This window comes from Ictalurus punctatus, chromosome 15 (genome assembly GCF_001660625.3).
Source record: "Ictalurus punctatus breed USDA103 chromosome 15, Coco_2.0, whole genome shotgun sequence".
NCBI classification, from domain to species: Eukaryota; Metazoa; Chordata; class Actinopteri; order Siluriformes; family Ictaluridae; genus Ictalurus; species Ictalurus punctatus.
Genome location: NC_030430.2, coordinates 8,486,211 through 8,512,500, shown reverse-complemented (window position 1 = coordinate 8,512,500; position 26,290 = coordinate 8,486,211). Strand labels below are relative to the sequence as shown.

The 26,290-nt window shown below is 41.3% G+C and overlaps 1 protein-coding gene across 3 annotated transcripts in view; it reads left to right on the top strand.

Moving 5' to 3' along the window:
* The window catches only part of LOC108275720 (pleckstrin homology domain-containing family G member 1), a 36,580-nt gene extending 11,416 nt beyond the window's left edge, over nt 1-25,164 (top strand). For 2 of the 3 annotated variants that reach the window (XM_017486640.3, XM_053686100.1), the window contains exons 2-18: nt 10,142-10,557; nt 11,286-11,386; nt 12,073-12,142; nt 13,488-13,534; nt 14,342-14,492; nt 15,191-15,322; nt 15,825-16,007; nt 16,111-16,206; nt 17,256-17,342; nt 18,537-18,567; nt 18,722-18,799; nt 18,911-18,946; nt 19,062-19,084; nt 19,234-19,413; nt 19,689-19,808; nt 19,891-22,216; nt 22,455-25,164. In XM_017486640.3, the coding sequence (XP_017342129.2) occupies nt 10,264-10,557; nt 11,286-11,386; nt 12,073-12,142; nt 13,488-13,534; nt 14,342-14,492; nt 15,191-15,322; nt 15,825-16,007; nt 16,111-16,206; nt 17,256-17,342; nt 18,537-18,567; nt 18,722-18,799; nt 18,911-18,946; nt 19,062-19,084; nt 19,234-19,413; nt 19,689-19,808; nt 19,891-22,216; nt 22,455-23,383 (4,884 nt within the window). In that variant the 5' untranslated portion in view covers nt 10,142-10,263 and the 3' untranslated portion in view covers nt 23,384-25,164. Of the gene's footprint in view, nt 1-1,803; nt 2,059-10,141; nt 10,558-11,285; nt 11,387-12,072; nt 12,143-13,487; nt 13,535-14,341; nt 14,493-15,190; nt 15,323-15,824; nt 16,008-16,110; nt 16,207-17,255; nt 17,343-18,536; nt 18,568-18,721; nt 18,800-18,910; nt 18,947-19,061; nt 19,085-19,233; nt 19,414-19,688; nt 19,809-19,890; nt 22,217-22,454 lie in introns of those variants that run through there. The other variant, XM_017486639.3, reaches the window with a different exon arrangement.
* Nucleotides 25,165-26,290: the final 1,126 nt, after the last annotated feature.

The following is a 26,290-nucleotide window of genomic DNA, read 5'->3' as shown; positions in this document are numbered from 1 at the left end:
TGGCGAGGGCTGGACGATGAGATGGTGATATCAGTATTGTGATCTTTTATTCCACAATCACATAAATAACTGTAACTAACCAGAGCACACGAATTTGAAAACGTACTTTGAAGAGGACGAGCAACACGCGTGCACACACGCGTACGCACACACACACAGGTTATTCACAGCAGATGTTACTCTATTCCAGCTACATTTAGATTGGTGAGTACAAATGAGTGTGTTTGCACAGTGAAGGGGTGTGTGTGTAAGAGAGAAAGAGACAGGGGTGTTCTTGCTCTCTTTAGCTCGTTATTGATGGTGAGCCTTTGTGTCCCTTCTAGTACACTCAACCATTGGGGTTACCATAACAACAGTAGTTTCCCTACTAAACCTCCCAAAACTGGAACTGCTCTCTCTCTCTCTCGCTGTGTGTGTGTGTGTGTGTGTGATGGTCAGCATGCTGTGGTCCTGAGGTGAGTTTAATTTGGGTCACTGGTTATGAATAGCTCTTTCGAGTATGCACTGTTACACTGACCTGTGTGTGTGTGCGTGCCTGCATGTTCCTGTTCCTTCGTTACCCTGCAAGTTCCTTCGTAATTTTTAGGATAACAAGTATAATGTTATAATATAGTACAATAAAGTATAAAACAGTTTCATTTTAGATCATATAATTGATTTAAATTAAAAACTTTAAACTAGTTTCGATTTCAGGCTGTATAATTAATATAATATAAAAATGTATATTAACTTTCATTTCAGATCAGTATACAGTGCAAGTTAGTATAATGCATGTTACTTTTATTATTAGATTCACTCTAATAACAACTTTACAAGCATTTGCTTTATAGAACTTTTGGAATACAGTTAGTATCCTTCACGTCCCTCCAGGATTTATAATTTTTGTGATTTGCAGAAATGGATGCAATATTCGGAGGAGCGTGCAATTTTCCAAATTTTCCGCAGATTTGAGCCGAGAAATGTCATGTGATGTCATCACGACATGCGTTCAACCAAAGTGATCTTCCATTCACATGCGTCGAAGATGAGTAAAGCTCTGATTTACCGACAAACATCACTGAGAAAGAGCGCGCACAACTATTTTGTGTGATCGCGATTTCGCTGCTTCGAGTAGCTTTTTGTAAAAAAAAAAAAAAAACATAAAAAACTTGCATTGCAAATTTTGAAAAAACCCACAACAAAATCCTGTACGGACTGACTGCCATTAGTAATTTTAAGTAGTTATAATTTATATAAAAATAAATTATAAATGGTTTCTGGTTACTTGGTTATAATTCCTCATTTTGAATGAAATAACTCTATATTATAGTAGTGTAGTTACACATTAGTTTGCTGTAACCTGTAGTAATTAAGGAAAGTGGCTTTTGCTGAAGTAGTTGCTTTAAAGTGTGTGTGTGTTAGCACAATGAAAACGGAGCACAGAGCTCACTCACGTGGGAACTGCAGTGGGGGGTCTTTATGTGGCACGTTGAGCTATTGATCAGAGATTAAAAACCTTCCTTCTGTTAAGGTGTGTGCGCGAGTGAGTGGGGGGTTCTGGAAACCAGCTGACTAACTTGTTAGTTTTTACACATACACACACTTGAACTAAAGATGTGCCACTTGGATTATTCATCTATGAGAAAGAAAGAATAAAGAAGAATGCAAGCTGACAGAAAGACAGCAATGAGAGAGAGAGAGAGAGGAAACAAAACCTCAAAGAAATCAGAGAGACAGAGCAGTTCTGTGGAAGCCTGCAGTGTGGAGGGGTGGAGCTACGGGGTTGTGTGTGTGTGTGTGTGTGTGTGTGTGTGTGTGTGTGTGTGTGTGTGTCAGTGTATGTTTCTCGCACAGACAGAGAGGTCAGTTCGCTGCAGCTGCTACGAATAAACTCGATTTACGGAGTGTGCGAGTGAACGCTCCGTTCTCACTGTGTGTGTGTGTGTGTGTGTGTGCGCGCGCGTGTGCGTGTTCGTGGGGGATTAGTTAGACCGAGAGTGAGACTACACTGGAATACTAAGTGGAAATGCAAAGAGGAGAAACTTTTAAAACTACACGCACACACCATCATGCCAACGGGTGAGATATATACACTCTCTCTCACATACGCGCAATGTATACTGCTGTTTGCTTTTATTGTTTCGAGATTTGTTTCAGTTGAAATTGTGTGTGTGTGTGTGTGTGTGTGTGTGTGTGTGCCTCTTTTTCAATCCCTGTGTGATCCCAGTGTGAATAGTAGGTGTTTATGTATTTTACTTCATCACTGCCCATAAAGTTCTGTTTGTGTGTTTGCATGTGTGCGTGCACACACTCTGTCTTTTGGCATGTTCTGAATAAACTCGTGTGTGTGTGTGTGTGTGTGTGTGTGTGTGTGTGTGTGTGTGTGTGTGTGTGTGTGTGTGTTTTTCAGGTTTTTTGTGGGCACTTGTCAAACAGAATGAAGGGTGTGTGTGTGTGTGTGTGTGTGTGTGTGCTTTATTTTCAGTGGACCGTTTTGCCGTGATGGATAGTATATTATTCTATCTCTCTCTCCCTCCCACCCCCACTGACATAAATTAGTCTCCCTTAGTGTGTGTGTGTGTGTGTGTGTGTGTGTATGGGCTGATGGTGGGATAAGAACAGTTTAGACAATAACAACTCCCTCAAAATGAGATGGTCAGTAAGAGAGAAATGGACAGAAACGGAGAGAGACGGTCAGTAAGAGAGAGAGAGACAAAAACAGAGAGACAGCGAGAGAAAACAAGCTGATGGAAATGGAGTGGTGGACAGATAGAGAGACGGAGAGAGAGCCAGACAGGAGTTGGTGTGTTAGCATTACAGCTGGAACTCTGAAGTGTGCACTACTTCCAGTTCTCTTTAACAAGCACAGTGCATTATGAGTAATCTGCACCACTGAGGGTACTTCCATCTAGTAGCCTTGCTGCTAAATAAAATGCTAGAACTCACACGCGCGTGCACACAGATGTGCGTGCGTGCGTGCGTGCGTGCGTGCGTGCGTTCTAGCATTATTGGTAGGTAACATGATACACTGCTTAAAGTCAAGGCTAATCATTTTGCTAGCTAGCTGTTAGATTGTGCTAACTATAATGTTACCCATAATGCACTGCATTATGTGTATGTTAGTCTTAAGAACAACATTATCTCTAGCTGAAGCTCAGGTGTGTTTAGCTTCAGTGTTTCCTCAGTCAGGCTTGCACAATGTAATCATTAGCCAGTTAGCTGTCAGCTAGCAATTAAGCTTATATTTATGAACCAGTTACTATAATACTCATTATCTACCGGTGTTTGGTTTTAAAGTGTAATTACAGCGTGATGTTCATTGAACAAAGTTTTTTCGCAGTAATTTATCAACACATCTGAGGTAAATGTCGACCTTCTCTACGATCATGTCCACGGTCACTGAACCTGATGGACAGTGTGAAACACAAACGATGTGATTGGACACACAGCTAACGTGCTAAGGGCGTGTTAGTGTTTATTTACTTCCTATTCCCCGTAAACAGCAGAGTTGGTAATTGGACCATTAAGGCTATTTGGGTTACTTACGGTACTTCTGACTAGTTAGCGTTGTTGCTAAAAGCCTTAGAACACACATGTAGTATGTGGAACTTTTTTATATTTAAAGGCAACACAATACACTCGCTGTTCATGTGAGGCTAACCATTAGCGTTAGACACTGATTAGCAGCGTGTTTGTGTTTGTTTTATATAAATATTCCGACTGTTTTTTGTTCATCGTTGCAGAATGAAGCACAAAGCAGTATGGCTGTAAGACCTTTTAATAAATAATTCACAGGTATAAAGTGCTGACATTTACACAGCTGAACTGTGCTGTTTAAAGAACAGTTGGGTCCGCCCACACAGTCTGATTGGTCGAAAATACAGCAGAAACTAATGTAAAAGTTTAAACAGTGTTAGAAGTGATGTAGGATGGACATGGCTGAACACCACGCTACACGTTCGCTTCGTATTAATATGGTACTGCTGTGTGTAATACAGCTGTTATAACGCAGCGCTGAGTCAGTGTGGGTCGAAACTCGGGAAACTGATACTCAAGAGACAAACCGTTACAGAAACATGAGCAAGTCCCACTCTACAGCGTGATGGAGAGATAACGAGGGGGGGGGGGGGGGGGACGGAAGGGAGAGAGGGAGAGGTGTGGAGTTTCTCCTCATGTCTTTGTGTGTGTGTGTGTGTGTGAGAGAGAGTGTGTTAATCCCATTCGTTATGGACATGCAGCTTCTTCTCTGTGTAAAATGCACATCAAGATAAGACATCAAGATAAAGCTGAGTTAGGGGTGTGTGTGTGTGTGTGTGTGTGTGTGTGTGTGAGTGAGTGAGTGAGTGAGAGCTTGATGATATCATCCTGTCTGTGTGTTTAGCCTGCTGCAGAAGATACATCACCGGATCACTGGAGTGTGTGTGTGTGTGTGTGTGTGTGTGTGTGTGTTGGTGTTTTTTTTTGTTTGTTTGTTTGTTTTTTAAAAAAGGAATGTTTGGTCTGTGTGGTTTAAAGTTGTGCCCTGACTTTGATGTTTATCAAAGATATTTTTAGTACACAGTTTAGTATTCAGAAGTTGTTGTGCGAGTCTGGAGAACTCAAATAGCCGAGTGTGTTTGTGTATACATGTATGATACACACACTCATTTTGAGTTTTAACGCACAATCAGAGAACACACACACACACACACACAACGTTAATTTTTATTGCATTTCCTGGTTGCCTTTCTTCTAAATTTAGCTCCTCCCACTGAGGAAGAAATCGAGGAAAAACGTAATTTGCCAATTGGAGACTCTAAACATTATTGATGTTACACAGGACATCTGCATCCACACACACGCACACACTGAATATAACGTGAACTCGCATGATGTCACACACTTAAACATTATTTTAAGTCTAAACAGAATTCTCTAGATGTGTTTAAAGTCTGAAAAACAGAAGTGGAAGTTTTGATTCACTTCTATGCCAATAATAATAATAAGCGAGGGGTAAATCTTCCATCAGCTGAGGCATTTGTCTATGGCTTCTTTGTCATGACTTCATAATTAGTTTTATTTCTCTTAATTTATGTGTGTGTGTGTGTGTGTGTGTGTGTGTGTGTGTGTGTGTGTGTGTGAGATATATATATATTTATTTATATATAAAATTTTATCTAAAAAATCCTGAGCGAGTGAACCAGCATGAGGACGAGACTCTAAAGCTCTTCTATGAGTGGCTCTGGATAAGGGCGTTGGCTAAACGCTGTAAATGTCATAAACATAAACAGTTTAATCTCCACACTATATTACAGATATATGTAAGTGCAGTAATCCATGCATATGATATGATCTGAAGTCGATCCAGTCAAGGTTTACATGAGTTAGTGTTCATGTGTGTAAATGTACACACACTCAGGAGCTCGAGCAGAACACCGACGCTTGTCCGAGTTTACAGGATTTTTACAAGTAAGAAATTTCATGTATAAACACTCGTAGTAATGATTTACGAATAAATCCGTTTGTATCCAGTTTGATCATTTAGGCTCATAGTTTCTTTAAAACACATGTACTTAGTAAATATTATTCATTTTGTGTGTCTTTGTAGTCTCTCGTTGTGTGTGATAATAAAACACACTTCCTTAACGATGGTGGACTTTGATCAAGTCACAGGATTCTCATCACCTCTCTCTCTCTTGCTCCCTTTCCATCTCTCTCCCGCTCTCTCTTGCTCTCTCTCCCCCTCTCTCTCGCGCTCTCTCTCTCCCTCTCTCTCTCCCTCTGTCTATCACTTCCTCCCTCTCTCTCTATCTCCCTCCCTCTCTCTCCATTTTTCTCATATTGGGAAGGTAAAGTAGGTTAAAGGTGCAATAATAGTTTTTTAAATTCCTTACTAGTACGAATAACCTGGAGAAATATATAGAACATGATAAAAATAATGGTTTAAGGCAGGACCTCCACACAGGTGTATTACGAGACTGACGTGTATTATTATCTGGATGGTTTATTTGCGTTTACACGGGTTTCTCGTCAGCCCAATCTTAGTCAGACATCCAGTTCAGACACATCATTCTCGTGTGAGCTAAAAGCAAAACAGTCTGTGCTTCAAAATAAACTTGAAAGAAATGTGGAAAACCCCTGAATAAACTCTGGCAGAACTTTTCCTTTAAAGTCCTGTACTACAGGTGATGAAGAGGAGGAAGCTGGACTCAGGATTAGTGACGTCGCTCCTCGACAGGAACGTTAACACAATCTGTGTGAAGTTTTGTATAAAATCTGTTCAAATGATCGAGTTTGCGTGACGTTTTTTTTTTTCATTACAAAGAGAAACATGGGAGCGACTGCACCGGACAACATCCCCCTACATCACCGGGTCGAATTGTGCGTGTTTATGGCTTGAATTTCGGAGTGCTCTTGAAAGTGATGGCATGAGAGATCTTTCTAATGCTAACTCTATTGAAACATGTAGGTTCTGGAGGCGGAGCTTTGGCTCCATGGTTGCAGATAGGGGGCGGGATCAAGGTGTAAAAAAAAGTTCTTATCTTATTCAACTCCACCTGTTTACTGGTTACTGACAAATTTCAACAAAGCCCCTGTAAAAGGTGTGTGTGTGTCTGTCTGTCTGCATATGGGCTTGTTTGATGTGTAAAATGGACCAATGTGTAGTTGTAGAGAAAGACAGACAAAAGGAAAGAGACAGAAAGCATCTTTTGTTCTTCACTCTGCAGGTTTGAGTTTGTCGTGGATGCGAGTGTACACACCGACACGCTGCCAAGCATCGGGAAAATAACTCGACTGAATACAATTATTAATAATTAACACTAAAATTAAATAATTTATTGTTGTGGAAGAAGATACTGCGCATCCGAGCTGGAAGTGACGGAGGGAGCAGGAAATATTACAGATTTAAAAGAGCCTTTTAAAAAAACAACTCTTAAACATGATGAATAAAAAAGATACAGAGGAAAGAAAGAAGAGGAGAAAGAGAAAAAACAAAAGAATGAAACTGAAAAAACCGAGAGAGAGATTTAAATACGGGAAAAATGAATAACAGAAAATGAGTAGAGATAAAGAAAACAGAAAAACAGATTAAAGTGTGTGTGTGTGTGTGTGTGTGTGTGTGTGTGTGTGAAAGAACAGACAAAGAGGTAAAATAGAGCAGCTGCATCATTTTCTTTTATCCCTTCATCCTTTTATCCCTGTGTCAAAAGCAGCACACACACACACACACACACACACACACACACACACTCTTTCATAATCGCTGTATAATCCCAACCCATAACACTCAGTATCACTGATAATCTGATCACTATCTGATTTCAGCAGTATACAGTGCTGTGAAAAAGTATTTTCCTGATTTCTTCTGTTTGTGTATATCTCCTACTAAATAGTTTAGTTTTAGATCTTCAAAGAAATACAACATAAAAAAGGCAACCTGAGTAAACGCACTACAGTTTTTCTTTTTTTTATTGAACCAAAAAAAGTTATCCAACATCTAGCACCCATTTGAAAAATTAATTGCCCCCTTAAACTTAAAATCTGTTTGTGCTGAATTTAGCAGCAATAACGGCAACCAAACTCTTCCGATAACTGGAGATCAGACTTCCACTTGTTTCTAGGACTAGGACTTACTCCTATACTTTGGATCGTTGTCTCGTTGCACAATCCAGTTGCGCTTGAGTTTTAACTTACGGACTGAAGGCCGTAAGATTTTCTGGTAGAAAGCAGAATTCATGTTTCCCTCAATTACTGCACGTTGCCCAGACCCTGAAGCAGCAAAGCATCCCTACACCATCACACTTCCTCCACCATGCTTATGTACCAGGTATGATGTTCTTTTTGTGGAATTCAGTGTTTGGTTTACACCAGATGTAATGGGACTCCTGTCTTCCAAACAGTTCCACTTTCACCTCAACAGTCCACAGAACATTCTCCCAAAAGGTTTGAGGATTATCAAGGTGTGTTTTGGCAAAATTCAGATGAGCCTTAATGTTCTGGCTTAGCAGTGGTTTTCACCTCACCGCTCTTCCAAGGACGCCATTTTTGCCCAGTGTCTTTCTGATAGTGGAGTCATGAATCTTTATTGATAGAAGAGAGGCCTGTAGGTCCTTTGATGTTGTCCTTTGGCTCTTTTGTGACTTCCTGGATGAGACGTCACTGTGCTCTTGGAGGAATTTTGGAAGGTCGGACACTTCTTGGAAGGTCCACCTCTGTGCCAAGTTTTTCCATTTGGTGATAATGGCTCTCATTGTGGTACTTTGGGGTCCCAGAGCCTTTGAAATAGCTTTGTAACCCTTCCCAGACTGATATATTTCAATCACCACCTTCCTCATCATTTCTGGAATTTCTTTCCACTTTGGTGTAGTGTGTTACTGGGCAGGACCTTTTAACCAACTTCATGCTGTTGAAAAAGTTCTCTAAGTGTTGATTTTGATTGAACAGGGTTTGCAGTAATCAGGCCTGGTTGTGTCTAGTCCAGCTGAACCCCATTTATCAATGCAGGTTCATAGATTTGGGGAATTGGTAACTACGGGGGCAAATGCATTTTTCGCACAGGCCCAGTTGGTATTGGATAACTTTTTTTGCTTCAGTAAATAACATCATTTAAAAACTGTATTTTGTGTTTACTTAGGTCGCCTTTGTTTTATCTTAGATTTTATTTTAATTTCTGAATCAATTTAGTATGAGATACACAAAACCAGAAGAAATCAGGATGCGGGCAAATACTTTTTTTACAGCACTGTATATGAGAAACCGAACCAGTAAATGAATAGAAATCTTTATTGTTATGGAAACGTATCCATTGCTTACAACACGTTACGTGCTGCGTGATATTCTCTCACAAGAGAAGATGCTACATTAGCTAGCTAGCTAGCTAGCCGTGCTAACCGTGACAATGACGTCGGGTTAGCTACATAAAAACAATGCTAGCATGCTACATGATATTCACTCGCAGTCTCTTGGTAGCTTTTTAGCTAACATACAAACAGCTTTTTTTTTTAAAAATAAGCTTTTTAAATGGAGTCAGCTCTTGTAGCGAAATTTGAGCTAGTTAGCAAGATACACACGCAGCCCTTCACACGTTAACATTAGCTAGCTGAGTGTACCCATGGAAACCACTTCTAACAATAATCTGTATGTTGAATATCGCTGTACACTGTATAAGAGATCAGTAATGCATGATTGGCTGAGGTTTTTTTTTTTTTTTTTGTACGTTTCTGATTTTTACGTGTGTGTGTGTGTGTAATAAGTGTTTAGGGTTTGTATCTGTGTAAACTACAGACTGCAGCAGGTTTAACATGAACACACACTCACTCAGAGAAATAAAGCTCAGGCTTAGAGCTCTAATTGGTTTGGTTTGTAAAGATCAGAGTGAACATGATCTCTCTCTCTCTCTCTCTTTTACACACACACACACACACACACACACACACACACACACACACAGATACACCTAGAATGTGCAGGGTTTACAGTTACATGAGTTTGAATAAGCCCATGTAGCTTTTGAAGCTCAACCATACGTGTGTGTGTGTGTGTGTGTGTGTGTGTGTGTATTATACACTATATAAAATGATAAGTGAGTGTTCTGAGAGAGAGAGAGAAAGAAAGAAAGAGAGTGTTTGAGGTGAATGGTGTTATTTTTTGAAGTGTGTTATTTATTTGAATGTGTGCAGATTATACTGAACACACACACACACACACAGAGGTCTCTTTCTCACAGAGTGAAACGTCTCCATTACACTGTTAATCCGAACATTAAACCCTCTCTCATTCAGCCTCGAGTGTGTGTGTGTGTGTGTGTGTGTGTGTGTGTGTGTGTGTGTGTGCGCGCGCACACGCATGTTCTGCTCATTTGCCTGCAGAAATCAGAAAGGTCTAGACTATGAGGCACCTCAAGGGCATAACAGAGCTTTCATTTACACACTCACAGACACACACACTTTAAATATATACAAATAATAAATGTATATAAAGATAGTGTGTGGTTTAGGACATGCCCACAATGCACTATATAGTGAATAGGGTGTGTGGTTTGGGACCTACCCACAGTGCACTATATAGTGAATAGGGTGTGTGGTTGGGACACGCCCACAGTGCACTATATAGTGAATAGGGTGTGTGGTTTGGGACACGCCCACAGTGGACTGATGGGTTTTTTTCTTTCTGTTTGTTTCAGAAGAGTTCTCGTTCTCCCCTGATGTCTTACCTCCACTCCCGGAGGTCCCCGTTCTCGAAGGGGCGGTGCTAAGCCGAGGGGCCTTCCGAAACCCCACCCTCAGACACTGCTCCTCCCACAGCATGGACTCCGCCCAGTGCAACGACCGGCCTGTCAGCTACACCTCCACCTCCTCCTCCGCCTCCTCATCACGGGACAGCCACTGCTCAACCGTGTTGGGCTCCGCCCCCGAGCGGGACAGAGACTCTGGGGCAATCCGACTGGAGCTCATCCCTGCCCGTCAGCTGGAGGAGGCGGAGCCACTTGTGCCGGCCAATCAGGATGAGGAACGTAAAGTGGCCTACGTGGACCATGTGGTGCAGGAGATTCTGGAGACAGAGAGGACATATGTCCAGGACCTGCAGAGCATCGTCAAGGTGAGACGTGTGTGTGTTGTGCTATTGCAGTGTTTACTGTGAGTGTGTGCTTAGTGTGATTTAAGAGTGTGTGTGTGTGTGTGTGTGTGTGAGAGAGAGAGAGAGAGAGAGAGAGAGAGAGAGAGAGAGAGAGGTAAAGTGCACATATCCAGGTCATGACCCACAGGAAGGATAAATGAAGTACTTCCTCCCCCTTTCTCTCACTTGCTAAAGTGAGAAAAGTTTTGTAACAGGAACACCCTTACTCCAAACACACACACCGACAGATTGAGGTTGATGGATGGCTCTGCTGAGGAGAGAGGGAGTGAGGGATGAAAGAGGGGGAGAGCAGGATGGATAGAGTAAAGTGATAACTCAGAGGAAAATGGGTTAGAAAAACAAGAGCAGGAGAAAAGAGTTACACTTTATCTCACCGTGTGTGTGTGTGTGAGAGAGAGCGAGCTCACCTGAGGGCGTGAACCACATCCCTCTGAATAAGTCACACAAATACATACACCACCTGTGGATTATAATCTTCACCTCCCCAGCAGACAGTAATTCTGTGACAAGATAGATATGTGACAGTGTGTGTGTGTGTGTGTGTGTGTGTGTGTGTGTGTATTACAATGTGTGTAAACAGCTTTAATATCTTTTGGTAACCCTTATCATCTCTCTCTCCCCTTCTCTCCTTCTCTTGCTCTTTTTTCTGTCTGTCTTTCTCTCTTTCCATTTCTCTCTCTATCTCTCAGGATTATTTGGAGTGTATCAGTAATCAGTCTCGTCCCATGTTGGGGTTGGAGGACAGGAATTCGCTGTTTGGAAACATCCGGGAAATTTACTGTTTCAATAGGTAACACACACACACACACACACACACACACACACTAGTAGGAAGTAGTATTAGACAATGCACAGTGGCGTTAATGTGTGTTGTGTACTGAAGTACACACAGTGCAGCTGTTATTCATGGACAGAGTGGGTGTTATTACTGCTTATAACATGTCATTAATGTCTCTCCCCCTGTCTCACCACTCGATATAGTTTCCATATGGTTTCCTAATTTAAAATAAACCTCGATCGATTGGGCTCAAATCAAATAAATCATGATGAGTTACTGCGCTTTTATATACACATTACTCCCAAGTTTAAATCACAAGTGTATTCTTAGGCGCATTTATATTTATACAGATTTATCATTCTTATGTCAAATCATTCAATCAAGCCTAATTTACTGTAATACGGCTCCGGGTTTTTCTGGGTTTCAGGTGCTGTTAGATGCAAGTCAGAATAACTTCCATTTCTACCACTGAGTTGTTGTTTTTTTGTTGTTGTTGTTTTTTTTGCCGATCACGCATCATTTTAACCCTTTGAGGTTTATGGGCGTCAGCAAGTGCAGATCAGCTGTGCATCATTTATAGCCAACAGGCATTCGTCAATATTCGTCAACATTCATCAATATTTGTACATGAGTCTAAAGAAAATCAGTTTTAATAAAATTGAAAGTTTTTATATTATCTTTTGCGTGTGTGCGTGTAGGGATCTCCTGCATGATTTGGAAAAGTGTAATGCAGACCCAGTGGCCATCGCTCAGTGTTTTGTAGTGAAGGTAAAGATCTGTCTCTCTGTTTTCTCTCTGTCTCTCTCTGTCTGTCTCTCTCTCACTCTCTCTGTCTGTCTGTCTGTCTCTCTCTCTCTCTCTCTCTCTCTCTCTCGCTCTCTCTCTCTCTCTCTCTCTGTCTCTTTCTCTGCCTGTCTGTCTCTGTCGCTCTCTGCCTGTTTCAGCCTGTATCTGCTACAGTTATTTATAAAGATAAACACACACTATTTTCACCACTTAATCCAAATGAATGATTTAATTTATATCAGATATAATTTTTTATTTGTGGGTTTTTGAGTGTGAGAAAGAGAAAATGGGCTTTTCCTGTAAATGCTGAATCAGGAACTTTCACTGGATTAACAAGACCTCACTCTCTAACCACACACACACACACACACACACACACACACACACACACACACACATTCGTATGCTCTCTCTCTCACACACACACACAAAGCATCGCACTTGCAAACACACACACACTCATACTCACTCACACACACAGCAGCACACTCACAAACACACACGAAGCATCGCACTCACACACACACTTATACTCTCTCTCTCTCACACACACACACGAAGCATCGCACTCGCGCACGCACACACTCATACTCATACACACACACGAAGCATTGCACTCAAAAACACACACTCATACTCACACACACACACACACACACACACACAGAAGCTCACAAACACATACACAGAGCAACTCACGCGCACACAGCAGCGCACACACACATACTCACCGCTGTTCCTTATTTTAAACAAATGTTTGTGTTCATCAGGAAAACAGCTGATTATTTCAGTTTTTAATTAGAGACCTGTGTGTGTGTGTGTGTGTGTGTGTTTGTCTGTGTACACTTCATGTCTATAAATACAGGGAACTACACAGAGGGTGCACACACACACATCTGGTTGTGTTTGAAGCTGATGTGTGGTTTCCAGGCATTTGGAGATCAGTGCTCTTCAATTTACATCTTTTCGTGTGTGTGTGTGTGTGTGTGTGTGTGTGCAGGATAGGGAAATTTGGGATCAGAGACAAGCTGAGAGAGACATACAGACAGAGACAGACAGAGGAGAGCTTTGATACTTGATGCTCTGTATTTTTCGCTGAGTGTTTGATGATAATAGTGGAGCAAGTGAAATGGAACCACACACACACACGCTTCTCTACACTTAATTCTCTCTCCTTCATTCATAGTGTCTCTTGCCCCCTCTTTCTTTACTATCCTTTGAAACTTAAAGCTTTCCCAGAATAAAGAAGTGTGTGTGTGTGAGTGTGTGTGTGTGTGTGTGTGTGTGTGTGTGTGTGTGAGTAATGACTGTTGTTTCTGTTTTTCAGAGTGAAGAATTTCATATTTATACACAGTACTGCACTAACTATCCAAGGTAAGGCATGATCCCTACACACACACACACACGCACACACACAGAGTTATGAGTACAGCAGTGGCTGACCTCCTGATGACCTTTGGTGGTGTGTGATTGTGTGTATAGGTGTCTTCTGCTATTGTCTCGTATACATGGAACATGAACCTGTGTGTTAAAATATAATTTTCTGCTTTTGTCGCTAAAGTAGCATTCAGACCAAATCACAGATGGGGGGAGGTGACAGTAGGGCGGGGCCACATAACAGAACAATCCTATCGAGATTCTCAAAGGCGTTTCTACGATACACTATGGCTATGCTCCCTTGGTGGGAGGGGCTTACTCTCTCTTGCCTGTCAATCACAGACACTAACCATTCATCTGCATCTGTGAACTCATTTATGAGGAAGAGGGCAGATAGTGCTTTCCATGTGGGGGGTGGGTGTGTGTGGGTGTGTGTGTTGGACACTGTGCCGTGTGACCCTGCTTGGGGTCACCAGCTGTATAAGGGTGTGGAGTGAACCAGACAAGAAGCTATTCAAACACACACACACCCACACACACACACACACACACACACACACACACACACAAGTGCTCTGAAGACAGTGACTCAGGTCAGATTTCCAACTGGGACAATGTGGGGCCTGTGTGTACGACACACACACACACACACACACACACACACACACACACACACACAGAGTGAAGTGTGTTGAGTCAGTGAAGTACACCAGTAAGTTGTCCAATATGCTGCAAAACCAGGCCTTTAACATTCAGGTGTGACCTCCGTTCTCTGTGTGTGTGTGTGTGTGTGTGTGTGTGTAGGTCTGTAGCCGTCCTGAGCGAGTGTATGAGGAATAAAGCGGTGGCGAAGTTTCTGCGTGAGCGTCAGGAGTGTGTGAAACATTCGCTGCCTCTCGGCTCGTTCCTGCTCAAACCTGTACAGAGGATCCTCAAGTACCACTTGCTGCTGCATGTATGACACACACACACACACTTAATAATTTTAATGATCTATTCCCTGAAGTCCTTACAATATGTCTTCTTTATCTTAATTGATATTATATGTATTTTTTTTTTTATTTTTTTTTTTACTGGTAGTAGCTAACTATCAGGGCAGTTAGTTAGCTATTTCGCTATTTATGATTAGCCGGTCCTGTGACGACCCTTATTTTACCTAGCTATTAGCTAGCTAGCTATTATAACTAGCTTTATTCAACAGTTACCCAAATGTTCAAATATTTTTTTTAAATATTAAAAATTATCTGCAAGTTCATGAGCCATGGCACAGTGGCAGTGAGGACGGAATTTGGTTAGTGGGTTGATGCTAAGTGTTGGTGCTAATTTTCTATGTTGCGCACCCTTTTTTTATCATTTAACAAAATATCTGGGGTAAATGCCGATATTCCCAAAGGTTCTGTCTAATTTCCAAATTCATTCTGTCTTTTTATAAAGGATTTAATCATCACATGCTACCTAGCTAAATGGCTAAACTCAATCTTTAGCTAGTAAGTGTCCGTTTCCCAGTTGCCTAGCAACAGTGTTCTCATAACCTTAACCAGCATAATGTGTTTGTTGATTTCAGTCCTATTATTCCTATTAGGTTTATGACGTGTGTGTGTGTGTGTGTGTGTGTGTGTGTGTGTGTGTGTGTGTGTGTGTGTGTGTGTGTAGGAGATCGCCACTCACCTGGAGAAGGACTCGAAGAGACATGCCGTGGTTCAGGAGGCCATCGACACCATGCAGAGGGTCGCCTGGCACATCAACGACATGAAGAGAAAACACGAGAACACCGTCAGACTGCAGGTGAAGTACACACACACATCATTGTGTCTTTTTAACTTTGAGAGAATAAAGAGAAGCTGGTGAGGGAACGACGGTTTATAGAAGTTGTAACGTAAACAAGAACAGGAATTTGCTTCAGTGATGTTCCACAACGTTAAATGTAACTATAAATGGATAAAAAGTATGACTACTTCTTCATTAATAAATAAAAAGATTTAATTGTTGGCAAGTTTGCTGTGCTATAAAAGGAATAAAACACTTGGGGATGTAAAATTTGTGATAAATGTTGACACACCTTGTGTCTCTCTCTCTCTCTCTCTCTCTCTCTCTCTCTCTCTCTTTCTCTGTCTCTCTCCCCCTGTCTTTCCCTCTCTCTCCCCCTGTCTTTCCCTCTCTCTCTCACTGTCTTTCCCTGTCTCTCTCATTCTCTCTGTCTCGTTCTCTATCTGTCTCTCTCTCATTCTCTCTGTCTCACTCTCTATCTCTCTCTCTCTACTTCTCTCTCTGTCTCTCTCTCCATCAGGAGATCCAGAGTTTGCTGACGAACTGGCAGGGTCCTGATCTGATCGGTTACGGTGAGCTGGTTTTGGAGGGAACCTTCCGGGTCCAGAGGGTGAAGAACGAGAGAACACTCTTCCTCTTCGATAAACTTCTCCTCATCACCAAGAAACGAGAAGAAACCTATGCCTACAAAGCACACATACTGGTAACACACACACACATGCGCACGCGCGCACACACACACACTTAAATATCTATTATGTTGAATGACTGTATCTGTGGTACATGTTATTTCCATCCCTCTGCAGTGCTGTAATCTGATGCTGGTTGAAGTCATTCCTAAGGAGCCGTTGAGTTTCAGTGTGTTCCACTATAAGAACCCCAAACTACAGCACACAGTGCAGGTAGACATATACATACACGCACACACACACACACACACACACACACACACACACACACACACACACACACACACACACACACACACAGGAATGTCATGCCTGAGGGAGGTGTTTTGATGGATGGATGGATCATTTCCCTGAACTTTGGCCCAGTAACACAGCACACCCTACACAGGAGCCCCAACATGCCTCTGTGTGCGTGTGTGTGTATAAAAACTCACCCCGAGGTCAGTTCTGTTACGGCTGACCTGCATGTCTCATCTTGACAGCTTAAAACATCAGTGTGAAATCTGTCGCGTTAGAAAACTGATATATGAGCTTGGTTTTAAGTTTGTATTGTTAGTAAATGTGTATAATTAAATAATAATAAATAATGAGACACAGTTTATAACAAACATCTGGTTTCGATTGACGCGCTGGGTGTGTGTCCCATTTTCGGGCCATTTTGTTTGGCGTTATTTTTGTGTCAACTCCTAGATTCATTAATTTTCATTAATTTTATGAAAAACACACAAAATCATACTCGAGTTTATGTCACACAGATTAAAAGTGAGCTACTTACAGGTTACCCTAAACAAGAAATTAATATTCATATTAAATTATAATGTGTTCATTTTTTAATTAAGTATTAAAATCATAACTGGTTAAATTATTTATATATATATATATATATATATATATATATATATATATATATATATATATATATATATATATATATACACACACACATAATGTATGTGTGTGTAGTGGTGCTTGCATAGCAAAGCATAACTATTGTTTTAAACATGATTTTACTTAATAGTATTTAAAGTATAATTAATAAATAATTAAAACGTCACTGAGAATTTTTACCATTATTTTTATGGTGTCTTGGCACTGAATTTCTGTGTGCATTTCCCGTATGTCAACATATATATATCAATTTTAATATTAATTGATTGATTGAATGAATGATTGATTAATTTATTAATTAATTAATGCATTTACAAAATAAATATAAATTATTCTGAAGGTTCTTGTAAATACCATCTACCTTCTGTTTGTAGGCCAAGTCCCAACAGGACAAGCGAACATGGATCCAGCACCTGAAGAGGCTCATTCTCGAAAACCATCCAGCAAAAATCCCGGCCAAGGTCAGGACACTCACTCACTCACTCACTCACACTTAAACACTCACACAGACTTTCGTGTATTTTGTTTTGTCCATCCTGGTACCTAATCACCTTGAGATCCAGACTTATGAAGTTAATATTAGCCACAATTCCTCTTTGGGGTTAATCCTGCTGCTTGAACTCAGGTTCCAGGTCTCTTTTCACTAGGCTCAGCTTGAATGCAACGTAACCAGGATCTTTAGCTTCAGAACGAGCTCTATCTGAAACTGTTTGTGCTTATGTGTGGTATCAATTTTGAGTTCCTGATGGTAAATTAGTGCCACTTTCACCAAGGAGCCAGGGAACGTAGGAAGACATTTGCTAGGGCTAACAACAGCTTTATTCCTGACTTCTCAAATGTTAGCTAGCATGATGATAACTCTATCCAAACACACAAGCTCAATACTAATAGCTACTGTAGCTGTCACAAAACAAATACAGACTACCGTGATAAACACTAAGTGTATGCAGCAGCAGATCGACTTCTACTTGAAGCTGCCTGATGCTAAAAATATACTTTATGATTTTACAAATAAACGATTATTGAAAAGTCAAGACTTAAGTACAAGAACAATATAATTGTATTTTGGTACTTTATACTATTTAAGTTGTTAATATGGTTACATGAATAACTTGTATATAAATAAAGCCTACTGACTGTTACAACACGTTTAACCTCCTACTTTTGCCGATATTTAACTATATTCAACAACATACACAGAGAGAGAGAGTGAGAGAAAGAGAGCGTTAAAGGTCAGTGCTCTCATGCAGCCCTGGGATTTAACCTTCCAGTCACCAGTTCTTAAAGTTACTGTAATTGATGAGAATTTGGGCAAAGGTGTCATTTAACATAGTGTTAAGTGCAGATCTTTTCACTTCTCACTGCTCACCCAGTTGATGTGACCTGATTCCTGAAATAAATTTAGGGCTTCAAAAGAAGCTCTTCTAAATGAAGTTGTCCCCTGACGTAAACGATGTCCTCTAAAACTTAAAAAAAAAAAAAAAAAAAAAAAAAAAAAAAAGTACATCATGCCCTCAAAACCACATCACGGGGGCTAGTTTCCAGGCTACAGACTAATCTTAGCATTAGACCAATGGGTATTTTTAACAGTAAATCACTTTGACCCTGAAAATGGGAAGAAATGTAAAGTAACTGGATGTTATATCTTTATGCAGGCCAAACAGGCCATTCTGGACATGGATGTGCGTAAGTATAACCTTGAATATTCCTACTGTTGTAATAATTCCACAGTTGTACCGGCAGCATTACTTTTCAAATATGTAATTGGATGTTCATAAAATTGATGGATGGATGGCTGAATGGATTTTTCAAAATGTCTGTTCACCTTCAATCCCTCTAGACCAGTGTAGCCCTGAGGGCCAGAACAGAATCAACCTGAAAGAAGGCCCTTCTCCCAGAAGAGCACGAAGGAAGACGGGTATGATTAACAGGAAGCTGACTAACCAGCTTTCTTTCCATTACTTTAATTTACTCTATTTAGAGTTTACTCTTTTAAAAAAAAACTTTTATCCTTTGCCTCTTTTCCCAGAACCCTTGTCCAAACTGCTGAAAAACAAACATGCAAGTAAGTAGGACTGCAAAGGTGAAAAATGTAATGCTTATGTTTGACATTAGTTATGGTGTCTTGGCATCTGACTTGTTTATTGACCGAATTCTATTAAAAAAATTTTTTTTAACAGTATCCAGTCCAGATATACAGAAGGTATGTACATTTGCTCTTTTTTGAAACATGCATAAAACCACAAAACTCAAGCCATTGGCAAAAAGTATAATAATAATAAAATTATCAAAAGGAAGCAAGGAAAGTGATTCATTATTATTATTATTTTTTTCTTTCTGGATCCCTTACAGCGAAGCAGTTTTGGCGCAACCCTTCTGTCTCCTGTAGTCCACCTGGGCACCATTGGTCGATCCCGCAGCCTTGTCAGCCAATCACAGGAGTCACTGGATCCTGGTGACCATGGTGACCACAGTGACGTAGACGAGAGATTACATCCACAGGATGCTGACGACGAAGATGACAGTGGACTGGTGAGTCATACTTTGACCTGTAACCTTCATCCCTCAAAATCTTATTAAAAATTTATTGTTCAAAAACAGTAAATATGGCTTGTTTATTATTTGCCCCTTAAGTGATCTCTGGACCGATTAACCCCACAAGTAACATGTTCATTCACATAAAAATGTTATGATTGTTGCAGGATGATTGATATTGATATCAGATCGAATATGTTTTTTCCCCTCATTTTATGGGGTTTTACTGGGAATCCAGTCCTAATCTTGTGCAAAACATTGTGGGTGTTTAGGGTTCTGGAGATAAGTTACGTGTACCTGGAAAGAGCAGCAGGAAAAGGCTGAATGCCCAGGTGTCGGTGGACAGCATCGACAGGTGGAAGAACCGCAGCCTTGACCATATTGATCTACAGGTGAGATAAACACAACCAAGAACCTCACAAAAAAATTTAATCCGTGGTAAAACCATATTAATCTCTGGGTCTTCTTTCCCAGACGGCCAAAGAATCTTTGCAGAAGGAGACAGTGCACACACCCATCCTACAGGTGACCTGTCCTCCTGAAACACAGGCTGACTTTTCCCAGTTGCTGGGCACAAGCAGTGGACATTCTGTCCCAAACATATGGGCAGACCACAGAGTGCGTCGAGCCATGTTCCCTACTCGTCAAAAGACTGTCCAAATCGATGACGATGAAGACATTTATCAGATGTTTGTGCCCACTGAGAATGATACAAGTGGGCACGATGCAGAAAGCGATCATGACACAGTTGATGATCGTCCTCAACGACCGTGCAGCTGGCATATCGAACAGACACAGTCGGCGCAGTTAAACCTCCCAGCCAGCAGGGGTAAAGTGTTACGCAGGGCAAGTAGTGTTGGAGAGCAACAAAGTGAGCGACAAAGTCCTACAAAGAGAGCTGTCCTCAAAGAGGAAGTACACAATAATACGGAGTCATCGAGTAACGAGATATCCGGGTCTTCGTCAGCGGAACAGCTAACATTTGACGATATTGAGAATGTTTACGATAATATTAGCTATGAAGAACTGCAGGCCATGGGACTGATTCGGAAGGATACGGAGGTTAACCAGTCCTCTTCAGAGGTTAAACCAATTGTACCTCCGCAAATCTTAGTTTCTCCAGTTGAAATGGAGAGCTCATCTGAAAGCAACAGGTCCTCATGCCAAGAGGGGGTGCCATTTGAATCTACTGATGTGCAGACACCAGAAGAAGAGGAAAATGTCTATGACACCATTGTGTTCCGTGAACTGCCGCCTTCTGCCACTGAGACGGGAAGAAGAAATGAACAAGCAGCCAAACAGGATAATACACAATCACCCAAGACAGACTCGACAGTTAGCCAGAACATAGGAACCGTTGTTTTGGCTGAAAGACCAAATGGGGATCACACCAAAGTAGTGAATCGACCCCTTCCTGAGATTCCCACTGTTTCAATTACCGATATGGACATACCGTTAACTTTGGATAAACCTTCCGAGCAGCCCGTAGCTGATCATATGTCGGAGCAAGTTGACGAGATCTGGAATGACCTGGAAAACTACATCCGGGATAATGAGAAGAAAGCAGACAAGCTACCTGCTGCATTCCCTGTGAATAGACCAGAATCACCACGCAAGGTGTGTGATTCACAAAGTAAAATGGAAAGTTCTTCAGATAAATTACACAGCTCTCCAAAAAAGGTAGTCAAATCACAGCCGAAATCACAAGAATCCCAAGATAAGACACAAAATCCCCCACGAAAATCGCATCAATCTCCCAGCAAAAAATGTAATTCTGGGCGAAAAACTAGTGACACTCATGTCAAAACAGATGGTGCTAAGAAGGTGAAGAAAAGCACATCATCTCCCAGTTCTCCAGCCTTCCACCCGATTCCAACTTTCAAATTCCCAGTGCTCAGTGTTCCCAAACTTGTGCGAGAGCCTACATTTGAGATAGATGAACCTGAGTCACCTCCATCTACGCCTCCTGCTACACCTTCTGTTCCACACATCTCCAGCCCAGCTCCCCAGGTCTCCAGCCCAGCTCCCCAGGTCTCCAGCCCCGCTCCCCAGGTCTCCAGCCCCGCGCCACAGGTCTCCAGCCCTGCTCCCCAGGTCTCCAGCCCCACTCCCCAGGTCTCCAGCCCAGCGCCACAGGTCTCCAGCCCTGCTCCCCAGGTCTCCAGCCCAGCGCCACAGGTCTCCAGCCCTGCTCCCCAGGTCTCCAGCCCTGCTCCCCAGGTCTCCAGCCCAGCACCACAGGTCTCCAGCCCTGCTCCCCAGGTCTCCAGCCCTGCTCCCCAGGTCTCCAGCCCAGCGCCACAGGTCTCCAGCCCAGCGCCACAGGTCTCCTGTCCTTTCCCCCAAGTCTCTAGCCCTGTCAGCCAAGTCTCAAGCCCTATTCCTGAAATCCAAGTCTCCAGCCCTGAACCCCCACCCGGCACAGTCAAGAGCATCCGGAACAAATTAGCCAGGCTTAGCAGTGGAAGCTTCCGCATGGATGATGAGGACCCCCCTACACAGAAAGACTCTGAGATACAAGCACTATTTAGTGGTCTGGACCCTTCATTCCTTCCTCTGGCATCCCCTGGACTTCTCCTGGCTGGAGATGCTGGAGACCAGCTGCTGGAATTAGGGGAGAAAGGTAGAAACAGAGTTTTCCTCATGGCCAGACAGTACAGTCAGAAGATCAAGAAGGCTAATCAGCTGTTGAAGATGAAGAGCATGGACCACGAGCCCAGCTGTGCCAGACTCAGGACCAACAAGGCAAAAGATTTAGCTGCCATTCTGGAAGAGAAGAAGCAAGGCGGAGCAGCTATAGGTGAGCTATCAGGATGTCTGTGGGTATTCGTCTCCCTCTGTGCTTGTATAGTTACTTTTTAAGTCCTGTGGTCTTTATTAACCCACAGATCAAGCTATAAGAATAAACTAGAATAAAAGCTTTCATTTTAGTTTGTCACTTACTTCAGTGGCTTAAGATATTGTTTCTATCTGTTTTTCCCTGAACCTGCTTTTGTTTCTCTCTCTTTTGCATCTTGCATCTTCTTGGCTCTTCCCAGGAGCAAGGATAGCTGAGTATTCCCATTTATACGAGCAGGTGATGTTTAAGGAGCCTCCTACTACTCCTCCAGTGCTGAAATCTTCAGTCAGCGTATCAGGACCTCACCCATTTTCCTCACGCGCAGGCCTGGCTTCCTCCCCATCCCTGCCTGAGAGCGCCTTCCCAGAGACAGACTGGTTGAACTGCACATATAGCAATGGCGAACTTGCTGGCTTTGTGTCCTGGCCTGCTGAAGTCGGAGGGTGCTCTTCGACCCCTCAGCAAAAGTTGTCCCCTGCAGTGTCCGTCCCTGCGTTGAAGAACCTCCCACCATCTCAGAGCACTCCATCCAATCAGCGCTGGAGTGCCTGTGTGACTCCAGCCAGCATAGATGACTCTGAACACATTTACAGCACATTGGGTCAGCGCAGTTTTAAAACTCCGCCCTATAGCCGCTGTCAGTCCTCGTCCACTTTGGCTGAGCAGCAAGAGAAAGAGAACAGTGGGAGTATGGGTAATCTGGGACACACCAGTCGTCCAGGGGGGGCTGCGAATGCAGGGCGTGGTCTCGGGCCTCGGCAACACAGCCTTCCTGAGTGTCCTGCCCAAACGACCTCGGACCTTTCCCAGTCATGTGACCTCACACTAAGGGACTCTCAGCAAGTGTTGCTGCTGAACAGACAGTCAAATCTGAACGCAATCAGCGCCACGCAGAATTACCTGGCCAACTTCAAAGACAACGGCGATGACGATGACGATTACGTCGAAATTCGCTCTGAGGATGAGAGCGATAGCATGGAAAAGGGCTGTACAGCGAGCCCAGATTCAGCTCTGCACGGCTACATCTGGAATGACCCAAATGACGGTCAGCAAGCGCACAATCAGCCCAAAATTGTCCAGTCGCTGCGAGAGAAGTTCCAGTGCCTCGGTTCCAGCAGCTTTGCATAAGGAACAGGCATGACTGCCAGTGTGCACAAAAATAAAGGCAATTACAAATTACCATATGGAAAATGTTACATGATGTAAAGCACATTTATGGATTACGACAAAAAAATGAACATGCAATTAGGTTAAACGTTTTGCATCAGAGCTTCAGTGGATCGAAGTCCTTTACTATATGCACTATATTAAAAAAATCACTCAAATATAACACTTCATATTTTTCGTTCGTATAATTACTCATGATGCACTAAACACAGCTTGCCATTTTGCCATAGGTATAGTTTCAAAGAAAAATACTATTTAAATTCCTTTTTTAGCACGGTATTGATCTGGACTTGAACTCGCATGATTGGGCTGAGCACCGTGTCTCAGTCTGAACGTCTCCCAGTCTGAGAGAGTGGATTTGTAAGTGTTAAAGAAATTTCCGTCAGATTTCAGCTTGGGGTTCATGGCTCCCTTATCAATTACACTTTTATTTTTTCCCTTATTTTTACTCTATACGTGCTCTGACCTGTCCATTGTCAACACTCCAGCATTGCCTTTCTCAAGCCATAACTTAGCAACCATTTTGCTAACAATTCCACTGCAAAACATATAAGGTAGTATTTGAAGAATTTTAACGCATTGATCCGATAAATTAGTGTCCGTTTTTAATTGATCAGGCCGTCTCTACAGTTGCTACATTATGAAAATTAGCTTAATATCCACTGTTACTGGTTATGTCTACATGACCGTTTGTTCTCAAAGGCCAAAAATACATTTAAAATACACATATTTTACTAAGAATCAATAGGAATCAATATATATTGTATATAAGTCATAGATATATTTTAGATAGTCTGAAAAAGGAGGCCTAGCCATGCTTGCCATTGGTTGGATAAAGTTTTTTTTGTTGTTGTTTTTTTTTTCCTTGATACATTTCCATTTAAACTATAGACATGACTACTGCATTAAGCATCAAAAATGTATTTAGGACCGTCATTAATAAATAATAAGTCATAATTTTAGGCTAATTTTAATAATTTCTGAGAGTACCAGGTTAGCCACAGGTTGCTCACAGTAAGATCAGATGTATATTTCATTTAGATTTTTCTGGTTTAGTTATTTTTCCACAATCACTACTGTCAACCACCACAGCAGATTAATCACTAGTTAAATTACGTTACCAAAAAACACTGGTTCATCACTCACATTGTTCGTCACTCTGTTGACACTTTTAGAGTCTCGTTCGAATATTTCAGATTTTTATTTATTTATTTGCTTTCGTTACCGTCCTGTCGAGATAGTCCAAGTCTGACATAATGATAATTATTAAATATCTACCGTTGGTAGTTTGCAATAATTTGGTTTAAGTTGTTTACTATGACCGTTAATTATTTCCCCATGAGCACTGAGCAAGAATATTGCCATATTGAAACAAATAGATAAAGATGAAATGATTTAAAAACCATTTGTTATCAGTGTAAATGTTCCAAATTGGCTAACAAATATGAATGAAGTATGTTTATAAGTTCCATGTTTTGTTTTTCTTGTTTTTTTCCCCATTTGTACATGTTGTTTCACTGGGGACTGTTTATCATTTGTTCGTCTGGTTTGCACTTTTTTATTTTTTATTGTTATTTTTTTATTTGTTAAGATGTAAATTTTAGGATAAGTGTTGCCATAGATTTGGTCAGTCTTACTTTTAAATTAAATGTACTGTACTTTGTTTTTATAAGACTGCCTAGTTGTAACTGCTCAAGGAAACTGATGTATCAGAGGCAATAAATAAATGTTCCGTTCAAACATGTTTGTGGTCATCATGCCTTTTTATTATTTATTTATTTTTAAAATATAGATCAGCTCTCAGTGGGCTCCATTTCTTAATTAAAGAAGAGGGTTCCTGTAAAGATTTGGAGAAGCATCTAGTTTAAATGCACTTTAAGGCACAAACTTTTGACACTTCCACAGTTTTCTGCGTTAATATAGACTTAAATGCACACACTTCATGTTCTCTTCATGATACACTTTGTAAGCTTAGAAAGAAAATATGTTTGTGGAAAACTTTTGTAGAATGGATTTTACGAGCAAAAACCCTTGAAGTAGAAAATTTGTGGTTTCTAAAGTCTGATTCAACATCTAGAGCAATACGGTGTCTTATTGAAACAAAATTAAGATAAAAAAGACAATATTAGAACACAGTCAGAAGATTGGATGATGCCACAGATTTTCCCGTTAGCAAACTTGAGAGAGAAAATGTGGCAGCACTGGCTAGTTGTTTGTTTGCTAAAGTGAAACTGACTTTTTTTTCTTTTTTTTTTACGAATACACCTAATGCTATTTTTCTTATGGCAAATAAAGTTATGATACATATTTGAATTACAGTATATTATACTATAATTAATGCCTTAGCACTGATCAGTACCATACTGTAACAAGAATTAGCCATTCTGTAATGTAAGTTTTTGGCGCCATCTAGTGTTAACAGAAAAACTGGGTTTTAAAAGTGTTCTACACCGCTCTACCTGACCTATACCTAAAGTATATGAAGTTAAGACACTTTAAAGATAAAGTGGAACCGAAAACAGAAGTTTTCAGAATCTTTTATATACTAGATGTATCTATATGGTGCTCCGTTTTCACTGATTTGATGTGGGATGGGTGGTGGTGGTGGAAGCAGGGGTGCCAATACTTCGTGCACCGTGACAGAAAGACTAAAATCAATAATTATACGGATGAACTGTGTGGTTGGTGGACGGAATGGTGGCGTTTGAGTTGTACGTTTAAGACTAATTAATAATTATGAGGGCGATAAGGAAAGTGTGTATCACCCAAACATACTAGAAGCGCTATCGAGCTGAGAAAACATACCGACAACAAAATGAAATTCATCGTTTTTAATTGGAAATGTAGTTCATTGTACGTAAGGGTTCT